At 50.9% G+C, this 21346-nt stretch overlaps 1 protein-coding gene across 2 annotated transcripts in view; it reads left to right on the forward strand.

Annotated features, from left to right (window-relative positions):
• Nucleotides 1-21346, forward strand: part of LOC133351962 (oxysterol-binding protein-related protein 9-like) — a 42579-nt gene that overhangs the window by 12290 nt on the left and 8943 nt on the right. The window contains exons 5-13 of one of the 2 annotated variants that reach the window (XM_061567606.1): nt 4541-4677; nt 6899-6984; nt 8692-8869; nt 11250-11337; nt 11909-12019; nt 15170-15302; nt 16055-16195; nt 18820-18898; nt 20865-20965. In XM_061567606.1, coding sequence (XP_061423590.1) covers nt 4541-4677; nt 6899-6984; nt 8692-8869; nt 11250-11337; nt 11909-12019; nt 15170-15302; nt 16055-16195; nt 18820-18898; nt 20865-20965 — 1054 coding nt within the window. The remainder of the gene's footprint in view (nt 1-4540; nt 4678-6898; nt 6985-8691; nt 8870-11249; nt 11338-11908; nt 12020-15169; nt 15303-16054; nt 16196-18819; nt 18899-20864; nt 20966-21346) is intronic. The other variant, XM_061567607.1, reaches the window with a different exon arrangement.

A 21346-nucleotide genomic window follows, 5' to 3' on the forward strand; every position in this document is an offset into this window, starting at 1 on the left:
GCGCTAATGCACACTCGGGTGCCGCTGGCGTTCACGCTGTCGCTCCCATTTAGCAGCAGCAGCAGCGTCAATTTGGGGGTGACGTCTTGTGGGGTGACGTCTTGTGGGGTGACGTCTTGTGGGGGTGACGTCTCCACCAGCCCACTCGCGAAGGGCCTCGGTTGGACGTGGCCACGTTGCACATTCGTTATGTCGACGACGCATTTCATTTTTAGAGGTTATAAGTTTAAATCAACTCGCCCCCGTCTGCGCCGCCAAACATTTACTCGCCTTGACAGGTGTGAATGGATGCCAGCCGGTATTTGATGTATATATTATATTATGCCGTGTGCTGTAACGGCTATCAGTCGGTCTCCGTGGCCTGCAAGTGCACTTGCTGTGGTTGATTATAACTCCGCTAAGTAAATGCTTCGCTGTTTGTCCGCAAACAAAATCAATACGCGTAGAGGCCCCGGAGCAACGAGACCCGAGGAATAATTAATTTAAAAAAACGGGATTCCATTTGCTTCTATAATTACTCGCAGGAGTGACGAAAGAAGCGGCGTGCCGAGGGCGGCTCGGGACACTCGGAGTCTCCGAGACGCACGGCGACCCACGGCGACCCACGGCGACCCACGGCGCGGTGGCTCGAGTAGAGCCGCCGTGAGGTCGAGCCCTCGCGAGGAGTGGCAGATCGCACGATCGAGTGTGCTGCCGTCACAACCGCTGTGAAGTCGCAATGCGAGCGGAAACTTACGTCTTCTATGACCGCCCAGACGCTGCCCAGATTAACGAGATTTGCGCAGTCCGCTCACAAGTGGCGCGCGCACGGCGCTGGTGATGAGGATGCGAGCCCTGGATCGCCAGCTGTCTGGGGGCCCCGGTGGCCAGCACCCTGACGTGCACCAGGCTGTGGCTCCCAACGCCACGCGGTAGCCACCCGCTGCAGACGACAGCGACCAGCAGCTTTGGGCACAGATGGCACGAGCGCCACTGCCGGGATTGGAGATCGGCAATGATGAGCGCCGGAGAACGGGCGCGCTCTCAATTAACTCCGTCAGCAATGCAGAGTCTGTTAAGCTGGGTACAGCTTCCAATTCCTTTCCTTTTTTTAATCCTTTATATTAAGTTCGCTTGCGTGCTTGCTTGCTTGCTTACGACCGTGCAAATCTTTCGGTCGTTTTTTAACCCACTTCCCGTGATCCAATCGAGCTGACATTTTCCACACAGACTCGTTGTGCGTGACAATTAATTTTCGTGAATTTTTTTTTACAAAATGTTACACTGTTTAGGGAATTTTTTAAAAAATATTTAATTACCAATTGCTTAATGCTGGCAGACAATCATCTGACCCATAGGTGGCAGCCATCAAAAGCCAGAGAACGAGAGGACTCTAGCCACCACGCATGTAAAGGATTTAGAGTGAAAAACTTTGTTTTTACGGGTTAATTTTTGTCAGCTTTAAATAATAATAAAGGACGGCGCTGTTCTCAATCTGCTGCTAGGTGAAGGTCTCCCCCACGCCGTGTCGGTCGTGCGGGTTGTTTGACCTCGCGTCACCGTGCTGGTCCGTGTGTGCGTTGGTGATGTGGGAGAAGCCCAGGACGGGTTCCGGTATCACTCGCCACCGATGTTAGATGTGATCGGGAATTGAACCGATGTCGCAGCACGCTAACCACTGCACCACCGCGCCGTCCCCGAGACAATCCGCTTGATTCGTGAGTTAATCGCTCGTGAAGACGTGGAGGACCCCGTTTCTTGTCGCCACTCTGCTCGTTGTGAGCGTTGCCGTCTCGGGCCCTTTGCTCGCACGCGGGCTGACTTCCCCGGGCTGCTAACAGAGTGGCCATGGCTCTTCCCTCCCACCGTCCCAGAGAAGAGGATTGTGCTGCTGCTGCTGCTGCCCCCTTGTCAGCGGTGTTGTGGACGCCTCGTTCTTGCGGTTGACTTTCTCGCTCTTGCTTGCCCAGCCATTACTTTATTTGGTGATCAGCCCCTGCATTTCATGTGGCTTGCAACACCAGACGCCCTGCCTGGGAATCCCATGCGATGTGCGATAGTGGGTTGTGGGTTCTCCATTTGCCAGCTTCGTCCCCCACCATTCATTGAGTCAATATTTGATTGATGACGCCAGGAAGCTGAACTCTCATTAATGGGCTCTTAACATTCCGGCGTTTGTGGCAGAATTACTATTTGGTAGCAATAATAACTTGAAATGTATCAACATCGTCAGCCATGCTCTATAAACTGTTGGATGAAGGCCTCTCTGCTTTGCACGCTCCCGTGGTGTCGCGACACCACAATCGCTCTCGCTGCCACACTTGAGCTCCTCTCATCGCTCGTCTCTGAGCGCCGCCTCTCCGGTGGCCGTCTTCTCCGGGGCGTGGACACCGTGAGCTCGGCCGCCATTCTGTCCACGATGTCACCCATCGGCCGCCATTCTGTCCACGATGTCACCCATCGGCCGCCATTCTGTCCACGATGTCACCCATCGGCCGCCATTCTGTCCACGATGTCACCTATCGGCCGCCATTCTGTCCACGATGTCACCCATCGGCCGCCATTCTGTCCACGATGTCACCCATCGGCCGCCATTCTGTCCACGATGTCACCCATCGGCCGCCATTCTGTCCACGATGTCACCCATCGGCCACCATTCTGTCCACGATGTCACCCATCGGCAGCCATTCTATCCACGATGTCACCCATCGGCCGCCATTCTATCCACGATGTCACCCATCGGCCGCCATTCTGTCCCCGATGTCACCCATCGGCCGCCATTCTGTCCACGATGTCACCCATCGGCCGCCATTCTGTCCACGATGTCACCCATCGGCCACCATTCTGTCCACGATGTCACCCATCGGCAGCCATTCTATCCACGATGTCACCCATCGGCCGCCATTCTGTCCACGATGTCACCCATCGGCTGCCCTCCCGCCGAGCGACGTGTCCAACCCTCTCGATGCAATTCCCAGCATGCATCTCTCCATGCTTCTGTGTTGCACCTCCGTTCCATTTTCTTTGTCAATGTCTGCGTCTCTGATCCGTATTCCCATACAGTGTCAGCTAATATGATTGAGAACTCTCCTCTTTTAAACTAATTGTTCGGCCTCTTTTCATGATCAAATTCAGTTCTCCAAAACACCCCAAGCTGCTCTTTACTCTCCCCGTTATCCGGTCCGGTCTCTTTTCACGTTTTTTCTCTACCGCCTTTATTCTGCTATCTAGCCGCTGTACAAAGTGATGCTCAATCCACATGGCTAACTAGCCACCAAGCTCCCTTCATCCTAATCAAACCTACATTCTACCTGCACGCCTAACCACGGAGAGAGCATTTTACTGTGAACGTCGCAATGCAACATTTCTGTTGCAGAAGTGAATCCTCTCCGTGTCAAGTGCACCGAGTGGAGCTGCCATTAGCAAAGCACGTGCACGGACTGAGGCTGCGAATTAAAGTTTATAGGCCGTGAAATCCTTTAATGGCAACCAGAGACCAGAGCCCCAGGGGAGAGAGGAAATACAGCAAATGGAGCTCCCAACATTCGCTCGCTTGTTCTACACGCCGGACTAATTATGTAGCTTTGAGCAAGGCTAGGTAATTAATATTAAAGAAATACAAATCGTTGTGAATCGGTGGGGCGAGTGATTGGTGATGTTGCACTGTGACCCCGATGAGTCGAGTTCGATTCCAGGCCACGGCTCGCATCCGTGGGAGGCTATAGCACAACTGGGGTTGCCCTTCCCTCTTTTACAGACCCGCGCTGACCAGCGTGGTGAAGTATGGTTTAAAAAAATAACAACCAGTGACCATCAAGGGTTTATGGAGGCCGTCAACCAGCAGTGCGTTGACAAAAGACCGTACAGTGTACGAATGTTAGAGATCACTACTTGAAACTAATTGTCCATGAAATGCTCTACGCTCATTCCTCGCGTTGCTGATGTAATTGACATAATCAGTACGACTGCAGTTTCTAAACGTAACTTTGATTGTGGTGATTAAGTCCACAGGGGAAGCTGCAACGGACTTGCTGTCCGGCGGTTAGCGGTCCGATCTCCCGGCGCGGCAGTTGAAACGATGGGGCGCCTTCCTTAAATCCCCGAGCTTTTGTAGCAATGGGGTCACACGGCAGTCAGTCAGATGGCAGGACGTGCGGGGTGAGGTCACGTGTGGGGTGAGGTCACGTGTGTGGCGAGGTCACGTGTGGGTACTCGTGCCTGTTCAGAGACGTCTGACCAACGAAGAACAGTTGCCAAAAATCCTCGAGAGGAGCTCCTCTAGAGCGTGCCTTCATGGAGGCCTTTCCATCTGCAGGGGCATGAGCAAGTTGTTGCAGGGCTGCACCTTTAACTTTTTGAACCAAATTCTGTATGTTCCCATATGTCGCGATGACCCACCGTTGTTGGACCCGTGTTGCTCGCTGTCACCGTGCGCAGTGACGGGGCCCTCTCGGCGGGATAGGTGCCCGCGATGAATGTGGATGAGGTGTCGAACTCGCAGCGTCTTCGACTCGTCGTTTTGGTCAAAGGCATTGACCCGCGCATGCGATCATGTTCGCAGATCTTTACAACAACGATGACGACGATGACGACGACGACGACGAGGAGGTGGTGGATGCAGAGGAGTCGATGGAGGAACGCAAGAGCGTGATCATGCACCTGCTCTCCCAAGTCAAGCTGGGCATGGACCTCACCAAGGTACAAGGACATCGCTTCTTGCTTTAGCAATACACAGGTAAAGGTGCAGATCTACCACTGCTAGAGGGCTCCTCGAGAGGTTATTTGGCCTACTCTTCCACGTTGACCAAACATCTTGGATGAGACATTGACCACAGTACCTGCGTGGTCTGCCGGACAGCTGCGGTGAGCCCTTGTGGGTGCACGGAGGTAGTCGAGGGATCTAATTGTCGACAGCCACGCGGGGAGTTGGAATTGAACCGTGTGCGAATCTTGACGCCGCATGAGAAGTTGGTAAAGCTATTATACCGTACAATACTTAGTGTGTGTTCTCGGACATTAGGCACGAAACGAATCTCAGGTTGATCGATTTTTTGCGAAAGATACGTGCATCAAAATCCCCTGAATACGGATTTCTTTTCACGATTTAAACAATTTATACGCATATAATGTGTTTATGGTATATTGAACCGGATGGGGTGAACACAACTGTACAAATGAGACAACATAACAAAGTACTGACATGATAAAAAATATCGCACGGAATTTGTTGAAATCAATTTCTGGACTGAATTGTGACAATTCAATAAATGTGTACATGCCTTGTGGGCATGTGTCTACTGTATGTGGGTATGTTGTTTGTGGCGCTAATGGTGGCAGAGCCGCCGATCCATCCTGGTTATGATTTGAATTTACTATTCCTGGATGTGCTGCTGCTTGGCTCTCTGATGAGTCTCCGGGAGTGCCTTTGTGTGTGTGTGTGGAGAGCAGTCATAGTGCTTGCAATTACAGGGACCGAGGTGTAATTGCCGTGGCCAGGAATGAAACCTGGCACCCGAAGGTATATAATGAGTCTGAGCAGCCGTCCACCAGGGAGATGAGATCTGCTTGCTGCTGCAGCAGCAGCTCGGTGGTTATTGGTTGTTCATCTGCAGCAAACGAGGGCAGATCCCAGACGTAGATTCCCGCGACTGAACGTGTTGTGGCTATGAACCCAGCGGCGGACCGCGGCTAACATTGGCGACGAGCGATATTCCAACTGGCCCTTGGACCGTCTCCTTTCCTTAACCAAACCTGCACTGACCAGCATGGTGAAGTATGGTCACTTAGCCCCCATGAGTGACCGCATGGAGAAGCCTTCATCCAGCAGAGCCTTGACAAAGGGCTGAGAGTCATCATCATTATTATTATGAATTCTTGCTTTCAGGACACAATGTTTATTCATCCTACCCGCAATATCAAATCACTGCACCAGATTGGGTTAAATGATGACGTCACCCTGCTGCTGCTCTATTTAAGACCGGGAGCAAGCGGAGGGCTTCACCATTCTGGCAAATTTCCCGATGATGCTGGATGTAATTACCAGCGAAACGTCGTACTCAAAAATTGTAAACGATGTTGAATCACTCTTCAACACACCAGTGGGCTAAAGTAGTGAACTATTTGTCTTTTGTAAACGTGACATATTTTTTACTGTTTGGCCGTGTCGGGTGGTGGAGGGTTACGACACATTTATAAATAACGCGATACAACCCAAAAACGTTTATTATGAATAATATTGGTCACGAAAGCCTACGTGTTAAACTGAATATCTAGAACGTTTAAATATTGATATTGCATAAATAAGGGAAATAAACATATTAACAAAGTAAGATGCACAAAGATGACAATCGCGGCAAGGCAGTGGCGTGCCGGGCGGGTGGCCACGTGGCGCGCCGCCCACGCTCGCCGGAGCCCTGCAACTTGGAGCCCCGTTGAGAGCCCCAGACTCCGACTTGGCATAATCGAGTGCTTAGCTTGGCCCGGAGGCTCTTCACATTAAATCAATGAACCTCACGTTCACCCCGTGGTTCCACAAAGGCACTGCTCTGGGACGTGTTCCTTCAATGCCCGTGAATCTTCGCAAAAGGCAATTTGCTTTGTGCGACGCAGCTCCGCTCTAAGTTTCGTTGTTGGTTTTCATCGTGGTGCTTGTGATTGTGTAATGGGGTGGTTGTGAGTTCGGCGTTTCGCTTGTCTGATTTTGCCCGCCAACTAAATTACAAGAACCTTTCAGAAGGCCTGAATCAAAATCTAGAGAGTGGACCTCCCAAATGTGGGGGTAAAAAGAAGAGTCGATCCAACAGCAATGTATTTTGAAGGCGCATATTCCTACACACCCTACATACGAGCCGGCTCGCTCGAGGCGGAGTCGAGCCGTGGCTCCGAGCGAGGCCCACAATGCACTGCTGTGGCGCTGCAGGTGGCGCTGCCTACATTCATCCTGGAGCGGCGCTCGCTGCTCGAGATGTACGCAGACTTCTTCGCTCACCCCGACCTCTTCGTGAGGTCAGTGTTGAGTTGGGGGGTGGGGGCGACTCGCGTTATTTTCAAAACCTATGAACGCACGAGTGTGGATCTGCATGAAAGAGGATTACAAAGCTAAACATAATTACGTAGCACTTCTACATTATTATTTTAAATCCCATCTCTCTTTGTCCCGCATGGAAGTATTCTCCGTCATCTCTGCTGTCCCCATCTGTTGTGCCTCTTGTGCACTCCATTGGTCTTTCCTCTCACGCCTTTCTCTGCTACTCGGAATTACGTTTTTAAGTGGACCAGTGCATCCCTCGAAAGGCAGATTGAAAAAGCTTTTAGTGACATATTTTTGTTGCGAGAGATGGTGAGATATCTAATTGGGTGAGTGAAGAGAGCAACAGGCGAGAGAGATGTGTAGGCAAATGAGAGGTATACATACAAGATAGAGACAATATAAATTAACTGGCTTATGTTTACAGAATTAGCATTTGAGTTCAAGCTCCTATTTCTATGGGACCTTTTTGCAAGTATCAAAATATGAAAAATAAGAATAGGTTCGACCCTGTCTGGCAATATTATCAGAGCAAGTTTGTTTAAATTTTTTGTCACGTGTACGTGTGGTTAATGCAGACTTGATTCCTTTATAAAAGGTTTCTATTTGGTGTTTGACCATCTTAACACCTCCTGTTTTATAACCAGAAAGGGTAAAACCTATTCTTATTTTTCAAGCTCATTTTTGACGCATCCCGATAGTTTTCCTTAATCCGGGGTCCATTGAGCTGCTTGTGGAGCCCTGTGCCATTGCCTGGCTGGCTTGCGCCTCGCACCACCGCCGATTCGCCTTCAAGAAGATGCAAAATGCGTCGCTGCGGTCTCTCCTCCTGTGCACACTTGGGGATGCACCAAGGGACCGGATGGTTTCAAGGTGTCTTGGTGAACAGCGCGTGCTGTTCCTGAAGCTGGTATTGAACTCTCAATCTGATCTGTGCTGGGAGGGGGGGGGGGGGTGCAAGACGAGCTTCAGCAGTGCTCGGTGTAGATGCTTCTGGCTGTGGCTGTAATGCACGAGGTCGCGAGCCCCGAGACCGATGCGACTGCTGGGATCGTTTGCAAGGTTTGTGCAAGAGAATGCAAAAATACTTTCTTGAGGAGGCACGATGACGCCTGACGTCGTACAATAGTTAAATGCTTATTTCTAAAACTGAAATATGAACATTGAAACTGACAATGAGCCAGACCGACTTTGATCTCATCCACACCACGGACAACCACACCGCTGCAGGTCACATCTCGCGTCTCGTTCTGCCCCATCCCGCGTCTCGTTCTGCCCCATCCCGCGTCTCGTTCTCCCCCATCCCTCGCACCGCTCCACTCTGCAATTACCTCCCCATCGTCTCTGTCCCCATGTCCTGCAGCGGTGTAACGCGCGTGGGGCCAGGGGGTGCCATGACCCCCCCCCCCCCCCGGTGGCCAAAGCTACGAGTCGGGGGCACCTTGACAACCACCACGAGATTTGTTTTCAACCCTCTGAGCTGATAATGTCGTTACTACGCCACTGACCATCTTTTCCACAATCGTGCTCAAATGAAGAAGTGTTACTACGCTTATCCGCTCGCACCTTCAGCCGTGTGTTGCCAACTTGCTGGCTGCTTGCCAGTTTTCGTCAAAACCGCGCTCGTCAACCCGTTGGTGAAACTCCTCAACACCCTCCGCCCCCCCCCGACTGTGCCATTGCAGGATAGCGGAGGAGCCGGAGGCGCGGGGGCGCATGGTGGCCGTGGTCCGCTGGTTCCTGTCGGCGTTCCACGCGGGCCGCTGCGGCTCCATCGCCAAGAAGCCGTACAACCCGGTGCTGGGCGAGACGTTCCGCTGCTGCTGGGAGCTGCCGCGCTCGCCCGCTGGCAGCAGCAGCAGCGTGAGCTCGAGCACCCACCCCGTCACGCATGGCGGTCGCGCTGTCTTCCTGATTTTCTGTGGAACATTTGAGTCGACAGCTTAGATGACGTCGCTTGATGGTTCGGGAAAATTTGTTTTGATTCAACAAATGTGTCGTCACGCCAGGTTGCTATCAAGACACACTTTCCTGACGCTTCTCCCCCCCCCCTTCCTAAAGTGCCACTCTGCACAGCTGCTCTTCAAACTACTTTCTGTACTGCCACCGACCAAGCATAATAGGGAGATGTGAGGAGGTTGCATGTAGGGACACTGATGCAGTTCTTTTTATTTTGCTCACGATAAACTTTCTCGCTGATCAAAGCAACAGACGTTTGCATTGCGGTTGAGATGGCCAACATGTGCGAGAGCTACCCTGAGAGCATCTGCACCAGATAGCCGTGCATCTGTCAGAGCTCATCAAAGCCAACCGTGTGAGTGTCTGTGCCTCTCGCAGGCGCTGAAACATCATTAATGGGTGGCTTTGTTGCTGCAATAACTAGCGTGCCAAATATCAATGTGAATGTCATTCATTCAGAATGTCTCCAATGAGTCTCAACACTCCCCTCCAGGAGGATCCTGCACTGTCATGTTTGGCCGATACCTCTTGACGAGTACTATGATATTTTGTATCTTTGCGTGTGTGAATGTCTCTCCTACGCCTGGCCTCCCCGATGGAGTATTCTGAATATAATTTCACCGTTTTCATCGGTAGAATAATGCACGGTCTTTACAAAGAGCCCACGCTGCCCCCATATAACCTTTGAAAAATAACAATAAATTAATTATATATATTTATAAATCTCCATGTGATACTTGGAACGATGACACGCGCTCGTGTGAAGGTCTGCCACAAGCCAAGCACTCCTCGTTAATGGAACTGGGGAATATCGCAACGCAGGACACTTCTGAAAGAGTCGAGATACTGAGTTGACGCTTTCCCTTGTTTAAGATTCTGTATTGTCATCGGTATTAGGAGCCGCTTCCCCGCGGTATACTCCTGGTAACATCACGATGCATTGCGCTCAGTGCATTGTTGAATGACCTGGTTAAAACTGGCAGTCGTTTCACGTAAACATGATGTTGCCTTGAGTAATGACCTGGCGCTTGAACCTGAGATCTAACAGATGCAAGCTCGACAAGCTTGCCACATTAGGTTAAATAAAAGAGAAATGGAGTCTCGCAGAGACGGACTGCAATAGGCTTAATCTTCTGATAACATAGGCATGCAAATTGTTACAATTTCCTGCTTATTTTTGTTAAACAATATACACTGTAATACATAATTATACGAATTCGTGTAACAACTGGAATTACCCAGGGCGCAGCAGGAGGCAACCGGAAATTAGGGGCCTCGATCTTTGTGTGGATTCCAAGCCAAGATGTTTGATTTCATTAAATTTGCTTATCCAGAAAACGACTGCAGTGGAGCGTTGCGTCATTGACCCTGCAACCAGCCACGGGGTTCACGCTTCGACCCTTGTGGCCGCCCTGGTTAATACCGCGGGGGTACGAACCTTAATTATTACACGCCGTCTGCCTCACAGCAGACCTTATCGACCCCGTGACGTTATATATGTATAGTTATGACGTATCATCTATCATCATGATTGGGGCTAGGATTAGGGGTTCACACGTGCACCGTTTATTCGTCTGGAAGGGGGGGGAGCCATCTCTCTCGCCCAGTGCTATTGGGTTACTCGGCAGAGAGAGAGAGGGGGGCTCTCGCTCGTCACTCAGCGTCTCTGTCTGCGACGCGGGCTCAAGTCCCAACCACTTAAGCTAATCCGTGATGACGCTTCCAGCTAATTTTAAGTGTTTCTCCATTCACGTAAAAATCATCATTCCAGGTGGCAGAACTCGGCAGTAAATATTTACTCTGCGAGTCGGTGCAAGGTGTTGGCGACAGCAGCGTGAAGCCGGAGAGTCGTCGTTTGGCTGCGAAGTTGTGGGGGCGCTGTGAAGTGAATGGAACCCTCCGCTCGTGTCGCCTCCTGTGTGTGTGTGTCTCTGTGTGTGTGTGTGTCTGTGTGTGTGTGTATCTCTGTGTGTGTGTGTGGTAGTGTAGCGGTCAGCACACTGCGCTACGAACCTGGCTACCCGGGTTTGATTCCCGCTCACGGCCAACAACAACAAGTGGTGAAAATCTGAACCGGTACTGGGCCTCCCCTAAGTCTACTCGGCCTCAAATGAGTGCTGTAGTGTGTAAACATCGCCACTGGGGAGACAAAGGCGCCCGTGCGTGATGCTGACCACCCACCCCTCATATGCCGTGCCAGCCTTCACAGGTGCTACTCGCTAACAGCACTTGCCCCACCAGTCTAACGCTTCACGGGGAACCTTTGTCTTTGTTTGGTGCACAGCCCGTCGTCGTTCCGGACGGCCCCGTCCCCTGGGCCACACGTGACCAGGTGGCGTACGTCGCAGAGCAGGTGTCGCACCACCCGCCAAGTACGTGCCCCTCGCCTCCCGGCTCCAGCTCCCACCTCGCTCCCACCTCGCCCCACGCCTTCCGGCTCCAGCTCCCGCCTCGCTCCTCACCTCGCCTCCCGGCTCCAGCTCCCACCTCGCTCCCACCTCGCCTCCCGGCTCCAGCTCCCACCTCGCTCCCACCTCGCCCCGCGCCTCCCGGCTCCAGCTCCCACCTCGCTCCCACCTCGCCCCGCGCCTCCCGGCTCCAGCTCCCACCTCGCCCCGCGCCTCGTCCACCGGGGACCCTCCTGCTCGTATTCACTTCTCACGACGACACTTCCTCTCCCTTCTCCTCGCTTGGGATCACCTGACCATCGCCTCGCTTCCCATCTCCGCCTTTCCACTCGCATCCCACACGAGACGTGCCGCGGCTGCGGCTCGGGTCGGCGGTTCAGGTTCAGACGTCACTCGCCGCTGATGTCAGACATGGCCAGGTCGATCAAAATCTGGTCTCCAGATTGGGAGACCAGATTTCGCTGCACCCGGGCCTGGCCGTGGAGTGTGCGCGTGGAGAGGAACCCGCTGTGTGTCTCTCGCTGCCCCCTTGCAGTCTCCGCCTTCTACGCCGAGTGCTACAGCCGGAGGATTCAGTTCATGGCTCACATCTGGACCAAGTCCAAGTTTCTGGGGGTGTCCGTGGGAGTGCAGAACATTGGCCGAGGTGGGAGCCCCCCCCCCCGCACCATCACCGCAGATGCTTGCCCCCCTCCCCCCACGCAAAAAAACAAAGATCCCCCGTATAGCCTTTAACAGACTGTTGGGGCAAGTGCCGTTAGCGAGCACCTTTTGAAGGCCGGCACGGCACACGAGGGGGTGGGTGGCCAACACCACGCCCGGCCGCCTTTGTCTCCCTAGTGGCGATGTTTACACACCGCACTAGGTACTCATTTGTGGCTGAGTCGACCTAGGTGAGGCCCTGGACCGGTTCAGATAATCGGCACTGGTGTTGGCCGTGAGCGAGAATCGCGGTGTTCATGGTGCAGCACGCTAACCGCTACACTACCACTCCCCTACCACGCACATACACACGTACACACACGTACGTACACACAAACGTACACACAAACACGTACACACACCCATCCCAAGCACTTGGCCTTCTCCCACCCAGCATCCGCCTCGATCACAACTCCGGCACCTGCCCTGGCCCTCTGCAGGACACTCGCCACGAGGGGCACAATCCGCCGTTGGACGTCGTGCTCCCCGCGCCGCGTTGGTCTTGGGGGTTGCTTGGCTATACTTCACCGTGCGTCCCAGTGCGGGTGTCATTTTGGTTTTTGTTTAACCCGGCGTCGTTCGTACAAATTGCAGCTGACAATCGTAGAGGAACCGTTGACAAGCTGGAAGGCAGCGGCCGCGCGGTGAGACGGTACTACCAAAAAGTGTCCAAGCTCTAGTGCCATCTATATATTAAGATGTTTCCATTCTATGAATGAGTAGACATGTGGGAGGAAACCGGAGCATCCGGAGAGAAAACCCACGCATGCGAGGGAGCAACACTCAATCCCAAAAAGAAGGGACAGATTATATCAGTCCGCCGTTTGCTGTGCCGCCTTCGCCCACAGAAAGGGATTTTAGAAACATTTGATCCATCAACCCTCGCCTCCACAGTGCTGGGATTACAGGCATGCGTAGCCAACAACGATTGGTAATGAGGGTGCCAATGACTGGTTCAGATATTACTCGGGGCAGTGTGACAACCGCAGTGAATAAGAGGGAGGCTTCTCTCCTGCTCAGTTGGCCACGTGCAGCTCACCGGCACGCTGCAGCGGAGGGGAGATTGACTTTCAGAAGTTGGGCCGTCTGGGCCCTTTGTTTTTTTTCCACAAAATCAATAATGAACGCCAGGTGGTGCGGACAGACGGCTATGGAAAGGTTTCTCCCCCCACCCCACTCGGCAAAATCAATAATGCACGCAGGAGCGTCGCAGGCCGAGACGGGCACCGAGCACAGGATCTGACGCTGCAATGTTAATGAAGCCAAAGCATCCGAAACAAAATATTTGCAGCATGGGATAGCCCCGACAGGATGACAACAGATATACGTCATCACGTGGCCGGCATCTCGCCGTCAAAATTATAGTCTTTGCCATCTTCAGTCTCCTGGCCATGCTTGGGTTTCGGAGCTTGCTTGTTCATTTGGAAGAGCGAGAGGGAGACACGGTCGTTGGTGGTGGCGTCTCGGCATAGCTAGGTAAAGAGGCCGCATGTGGCTATGGATGTTGACCTGATTTCAGGCGCAGCCCCAGAAGGGGGGTGGGTTGGTGCAGTCTCACAAACCGCCTTCCTTTTTGAAGGTCCGTCATTGATGCCTTCTCGTCCACGAGATTCAAATGTCGGCGCACATGGCGATTTTTCCCTCCTCCCTTGGCGATTCAATCACCTGTCACGATTCCGTCGAGATGTGGAGCACCCAGCAGCCTCTAGTGGCTCTATTGGGGTCACATGATCCCATTGTTACACACACGATCTAAAAATAAATAAAAGATTCTCCCGCCCAGAATGTTACGCGCGTATCATGAGCGTGATAATTTATTTTACTCGACGAATGGTTGCATTGTTGCAGGCCGCGTGCTTATCTCAAAGATCCTACGGCACGTTTGATGATCGGCAGCACGATTTGTGTGTTGATTGATTTACGGGCAGTTCCTGCTGAAAATCTGTGGTCAAATGTCAGCATTAATTGAAATTCATGTCAATTTTTTAGCTGCACAATATTTGTGAGAACTGCATATATGTGCAGATTACATTGTTTACATACCTACTACCTTGGCATTTGGAATACCAGTTCATAACATTGCATTTTAGTTTAAGTGAATATTAAATAATGAAATGTGATTTTTTTTTTTTGTAAAGGTGTACAATGTGATTGCTTAAATCCGTGCGAAAATATATAGCCTCTTTTTCAAATAATTTAAACGTGCTGTGATCTGTGCATGGTCGCTCATGCAACAGCACCATACATGTGTGGTTCGTGTACATGGCAAGGCAACGATGCTTTATTGAAAGTTGCAAACAAGTGAAAGTAGGTCAACTCTTTATACAAACTAGGTCATGCATGTGTTCAATTGTAGTTTCTTTAAAAGCATGTGGGCGCACTGGCTGAGACGTCATCTTCATGTTCCCAAGGGCACTTCCCGTGACGTGCTGCACCTCCCCATGTAGCCCAGTAGCCACGCAGCTGACCTCTCTCGATGCGCGTCCGCTTCCACGATTGCTAAAGGTGCTTGCAGAGAACGTGGCATTTATTTTGCCCTCGCAACACCAACTTTTAGGTAATTTAATTGTGGCGGCTGTTTATTGTATTGGGGTTTTAAATATAACTGGTAATGACCCAGGTATATTTGTAAGACAATCGGTAGTCCTCAATGTTTAAAATATTTTTTTCTGCTGCCTGATTTGAATGGCGATTGCCCCAAAACGTCAGCTCACGCATCTATCGATTGAGGTCGCGTATGTATGGCAAATGCAATTAGGATTCTTCAAGTTCGGTTTTGTTTTCATAGAACATTCATGGGCATCCATTTGTGCTCGATGAAAATTTTTTAGCGATGGCGTGTATCATCTCCGCACCCTCTGAGTCGAACTGCAAAAAAAAAAAAATCGGCTTAAAATTACCATACTGCTTTTGTAATATTCATTTTATTTTCTGGAATTAAATATTCATCGTTCTTTGGATAAGATGCTTCAGATAGGAAGACACCTCAAACCTGTGCCCAGTGTCGATGAAGCGATACAAATCTCGTCACACAATCCCCCAACGTGTGCTTTAAGTTACAAGGTAAAAAAAAAGTGCGTCTTATAATCCGGAGGCTACGGTCAAGAAGAGTGGGCCAAGAACGAGCCGTGGCCACGCGCTGAGAGCTGCTGTCGTGTCGCAGGCTGCGTGTCTCTGCTCCGCCAGGAGGAGGACTACATCCTCACCTTCCCCAGCGGATACGGTCGGTACGTTGTGACGTCGATGCTCACGGGTACCACGTGGCCACCCTGGGGCGTGACGTGGATGTTGAGGCCCCACGTGGCACAAGTTGTAATGTCCGTGTGAAAGCCCATCAGTCGTCATCGTAATAAAACCTGTGGTACATGGCTTGTGGTTTACTTTGCTTGTATTTTTCTTGAGCCCAGCTTTGCGACCTTCTGGAATTTCCTAGAGCATTGATTGTTGTAATTACTATCAGCAAATCTGAGATTGTCTTGTTTACCGCATGTGTTCATGCGTAGCATCACAAAACATGTCCTTGTTCATGCAGGCACACAACCCTATGTCGGTGGACCATTCACAACCTCTGGACCACTCGGGTATCTCTATCACGTGCTAGTAAAGCGACCACATTTCTGGGAGTCACGTAGGTAAAAAAAAAAATAGCTACAGTGATTTTACTGGAGCAGTTACACCTGATGACGGAGGCTTGTGTTGCTTCCAAAACGTCGTGATTGAATTTAGTTATTTTTATTCATTATTTTTTTTACCTACGTGACTTTACCGAAAAAATCTAAGAGTATAAATCCTTGCAGTCACGAAAGCTTCAAATCTAGAATCCCAAATTCTAGCCGATGCTTTGGGACTTCTCCTGAGAACAGGACGTTGTCAAGGCGAGGCTGTTCCGGCCAAAGCAGGATTCTTGGTTGCGTTACTTAAGTGGCGGCCGATTTCTGGGAGGCTCAACCGTGTTGGGTGTGTGGGTGCGCGTTCCCAGGTCCATCCTGACGGTGCCGTGGGTGGAGCTGGGGGGCGAGTGCTCCGTGCGCTGTGCGCGCTCGGGCTTCCAGGCCAGCGTCACCTTCCACACGAAGCCCTTCTACGGGGGCCGGCGTCACCGCGTGACCGCCGACATCTAGTGAGTGGCACGTGGCCTCGCGTCTGCGTGCGGAAGGGTTCACGTGGCAGGAAAAGTGGCCGTGTCGCCCTTAAGCCCTTGGCCCAAAAATTGCTTTTTAGTGGCACCCAGGGTGGCAAAATCTCCTAAAGACATTAGAAATAAAATAATTACACAGATTACAAATGTTTATGCGAGCAAAGGCACCGCGCTAGCTTTTTTTTAAATGGAAAAAGAGGTACTTTAACAATGTATAGTTTATCTTAGTGATGCACCGTGTCAGCTATTATCCATTGGGGTTGTTTCACCATACTGCACCGCACTTGGAATTCGGATCGGTGATGGGGAGAGCGAGAGAGAGGAGGGGTCCAGGACAGCTTCAGATGTAGTATTATGGTAGCCACGGCCCGGAATCCAATTTAGGTCACTGTAACCCCCCCCCCCCCCCCCCCCCACTGTATTTGGGCCATTCAGAAAATTGCGGCGTGAGTAGAGTGCGGACTGGGTCCGTTTCTGTGTGGAATCGGCCGCACATTAATAGAAAATTGTGGAACAAGTCTGGTTTTATGTGAAAAGGCCCCTTTATTCTTCAAAAAAGTGGGAGAATGTTCCACGAAATAGCTACAGAGATCAGGCCTCTCATCTCACGACGTGATGCACACAGAATTCTGAAAGCAACGTAAAGCAATAAATGGGATCTAACATTGCATGGCACTGTATATATGATTAAGGCTGAATGTACACATCTTGAACGAAGAGCAGATTACATTGTAATGGGTTCGCTTAAGCGTAAACTGGAAATCTAAGCGAACCGTCACTTAGTGCAGGCAGCGACGCGTGGTCCACACGGAGCGGTGACGGCAACGCTCGTCTCATTAAATACCCAAAACGCCCCCCCCCCCCTCGTTGATGATGAAGACATCAAAACATGTTCACCAAAAATTGGTTCAAATTTAAATTCTCCCACACGGGCATCAATCCCTCTGGACGTAGTGCATAGAAGCCACCTTTGGCGCGGTTCACATTCATCAAAAAAGCCCCTCTATGCAGCTTCCTAATGACATGATGAATTAGGGTAAGTTATTGTCTGTTCTCCTCTGCATAATTAGTCCTCGATAATGCCTCGTCCTATGTGGGTTAAATGCATTTCTACGCTTTACTACCCTCGTACATTACATTCTAGTTATTTTAATGATGTTAATGGTCAGAACACTTAGTATTATGTTTCACATTTAATACTCTTTGTCCAGGCCATGTTGGAAAATGTGGAACTTATTGGTAGCTTTAAAAAACACTGTTCAAATTATGTTTCTGCTCCGTTATCTGGATTTGTTCATAATCGCAGCGCTCGGGTTACACGGAGCGTTGCTATGGGGCTGTTGTACGGGCAGGGGGTACCCCCCCCCCCCCATGCCGTGTACAGTTCAGTGAAGACGAATGCTCCTGTAGCCGTGTCGTGGCCTCGTGCTGTGTGCACGGACCGCCGCGTGTAGACGCAGCAGTGCAAGTGCCGCGTCGATGTTGACGCCGCGTCTTGGGACGACTTTCACAGGGCACGTCGCTCTTACACCGCGGATTTAATATCAGCTAGCACATTCCGGCAATTACTGTTTGTGCAGGCCACGTCCATCTCGCCTTCATGTGCTGTTCCTGTCCCTAGGATCACAGGGATTATTACGGAGAGACAATACATTGTTACTCCGGTCGCAGTGCCTCTTACCTGATAATCCCCACTCCAAGCCAGCCTGGCACAGTTCTGGAAAATATCGAATGAGAATTTACACCAAGCTCGCTCGCAACGCTCGCGGCTCCCTCTGTGTCCCACGCCCAGCACAAGCGGCCCTCCAACGTGAGCGCATGAGAATGCAGAAGCGCTTCGATGATTAATTTGGTCTTTTCTAGGCGTGACCTCGCAAAGACACGGGTGAGATGGTAATCCAGACCGGCAGTCACTTTTTTAAAATCGTTTTACATATTGCAAAAACCCCCTGAAATCAAAATCGCCTGTGAGCATATCGGTGTGATTGTATTTCCAAGTCCATTTGGGGTTAGTATGCATGTGATTATTGTGCAGGGAGTGGAGGTGCAGGAGTGTCGGCTCAAGAATCAATATTAATCAATGAATGAATAGTTCCATGCCGACTGGGCGGGCTTACACGAGTGACCCAAGGCCTGCTTTGGCTGCGGTGGTCATGATGAAAGCTACAAAACAGCCTCTGAGACTCTACCCAGGTCGTGACGCCAAGTTAGGGTATCGTGGTGGTGAGATGTTAACTACCTCACCTGGTATACAGGCGGTTGTGGATTTAATCCGGACGCTGACGCCAGTATATTTGGAGTTTGCATGGTCTCCTCGTGGTTGCGTGGATTTTTCTCCAGGTCCTCCGGAGTTTCTCTTCCACATTTAGAATCAACATCACGCGTTTAGAGAATTCGGCCGCTATAAATTTCCCCGCAATAAGCCACTTCGTTGAGCTATCATTTGTGGCCAGGTCACTTCTGAAACAGAGGTATACAGCTCCGTGGAACTTACCTGGTAAAATAAAACAGTTTGGTTTTAGAAACATTTAAGTCCTGTGCCGTGTCACGTACTTGGTTTGAGACGCCGCCGCCGCTGCTGCTACTGCTGTTGTTGTTGTGTGCAGTGAACCCAAGGAGAAGAAGCCCTTCTGCTCGATAGAAGGGGAGTGGAACGGGGTGCTGTTCACGAAAGAGACAAACGTGGTACGTTCACGCGGTTCACCTGTGTACATCCCACTGTCACGTGAACGAGCATGTAACTGTCGCCATCGGACACCATAATACATCATTAATGCATGCCTTGGCACTCGGCCTTTGTTTTTATCGATAAGCATACAAAAGTATTTTACATCTAAGCTTTTATTATTACACGTGGCCTACACGTATAATGTGATGTTTATTTGCAACCGTCAGCAGGGAGAGCTATGTCACGCCCAATATTGCATGAAACTACCGCGTGTAAGTACATCCATTGCTTATCGAAGAGAGTCTCGCCAAGTCTCAAGACTCGTTTTCACGACAATTGGCTCGGTTGTGACAAGTGTTTGCACTTAGAGAAGCCTTCATGCTGACCGAGGAGGCTCCTGCTTGTGGCCAGATGGCGGCGTGCCAATACATTGGGAGGAGCGTGATGAATACGTGTGTAAGAAAACCGCATCGATCCATGAGACATTTTGAGGGGCTCCAATGCCATGAGCTGGCAATTTTACATCCAGTTTAAAATGAGCGTTTTCCCCTTCCGACGTCCCACGTTCACGATAGAAATACTTTGGAATAATAAATAAATGGCAGCTGCTTTAACATCGATGCCGTACAAAAGCATCGCAGCAAGGTGGATGTTTTCTTACTGTTATCGCTGGAGTCATTTTCGTTATTGCTGCATTTCATATTGGTGTGGCGGGTCAGTGGCGCAGTGGTTAGCGCACCGCACTGTGAACCTGCAAATGAGTTCGACTCCTGCCTGTGGCTAACATCAGTGGCGAGTGACTTCTGAAGCGTTAATTGGCTCCTCCATCACTAAGCCTGCACCGACCAGCATGGTGAAGTATGGTCAAACAAACCCATACAACCTGCACAGCGTGGAGAGGCTGTCATCCGGCAGTGGATTGACCAAGGCTCTAAATTATGGCAACAGTTATTCATATTTGACACGGTGCCTGTGAAACTATTTATGCAATGTTATTGATTTGTGCAAGCACCAATAATTATATTTTCACCACAACGGTTTAAATTATGCACGGTTACTTAAAAATAACTCCGTGTAACGCGCACAGCATTTGCTCACTCTAGAAGAGAGACCGACTTAATTTGAAAACAAATTATTTTAAAATGACGTTCCTTCCCGCTTGATACACGAATCCTGACGCCACTGTGGTTTGCGTTGACGCGACACACAGGCAGCGACTCCCCGCCACGCCGTAACAAGTCTCTTCCCCCAGGCGCTGTCCAGATGCTGATGCTAGGTGCAGTCCTGTTCGAAGGTGATAATGATGTCAAGTTATATATAGCGTCGGTCATGTGGATGTTACATTGTGATGGACGCAACTCCGTCAGCCGCAGCCTTTCCCCAACTCGTGTCTCCCGAGATGGAATTCGAGGCCCATCCATGATGTTTAATTATTTGGAGGAGGAGAAAGTGCGTCTCACGAGTTGATGTTGACCACAGATACATCGGAGGCATGCGGTGCCTCATATTTACATGCACCGATTTCGAGCATTACCATCGTTTTGAGGAGACTAAAGAAAAATACAGCCCTTGATTCATCGACTGCTGGAAGGCGGCCCTCCATGCCTTCCGATTACAGGGGTTGTTTGATCATACTTCACCACGCTGGTCAGTGAGAGTTGGTGAATTGGGACGATCCAGCAGGTTCATGTATCACACGGTACTGGTGTTAGCCACGGCCAGAAAATTAAACTCGGGTGATCGGGTTCGTAGTGCAGTGTACGCTAACCACTGCGCCTCTGCGCCTCCCAAATACAGCATTTACAATCATGCAAATGTGGGGTATGGTTTGAGAACGTCCGTCACAAACTGGGCGAACAAGCGGCATCCTTGCCGGGCAGCGCGCCCCGCGACGCGGAGCGGTGGCCGGGGTCGTTTAAGGCCTCGGCGGCGATGTAAATCTAAAACAAGTGCTCTCGTTAATTGTCCCCTGGGCCCGCCCAGCCCCACGGCGGCGGCGCGCTCTTCATGGACACGCGGAGCCTCCCGACGACGAAGAAGAAAGTGCGCCGGGTGGAGGAGCAGCAGGGGAACGAATCGCGACGGTAACGCCGTGCAAGGGGCGGACGCCGCCGCGGCTGTGGCGTCGCGGCTAGCATGCCCCCCCCCCCCCCCCCCGTGCAATGACGTTGAGGCTTTTTAGCGGTTTCGGCTGAATAATTATTATTGGCCTTGATTAGCCTCCCGGGAAATGTCGGTGTTTAGTCACCGATTTTGCAGAGGCTCACAAAAAATTAAAATTTGGATACCTCTCACATTTCACCGTAACTATACCCATTTTATTTTCTCTCTCGTTTAAAATGAGCCTGGGTCGAGACGCAGCATTGCCAGAAGTCTCGGCGTGCACGAGCAGGTGGCATTGCAGCGATACGGGCTGTGAACAAGACGGTTGCACTGAACTCGGTACACCAGCGGTAAAGCGCGCG

This window comes from Lethenteron reissneri, chromosome 39 (genome assembly GCF_015708825.2).
Source record: "Lethenteron reissneri isolate LAM-NWPU_2019-01 chromosome 39, ASM1570882v1, whole genome shotgun sequence".
NCBI classification, from domain to species: Eukaryota; Metazoa; Chordata; class Hyperoartia; order Petromyzontiformes; family Petromyzontidae; genus Lethenteron; species Lethenteron reissneri.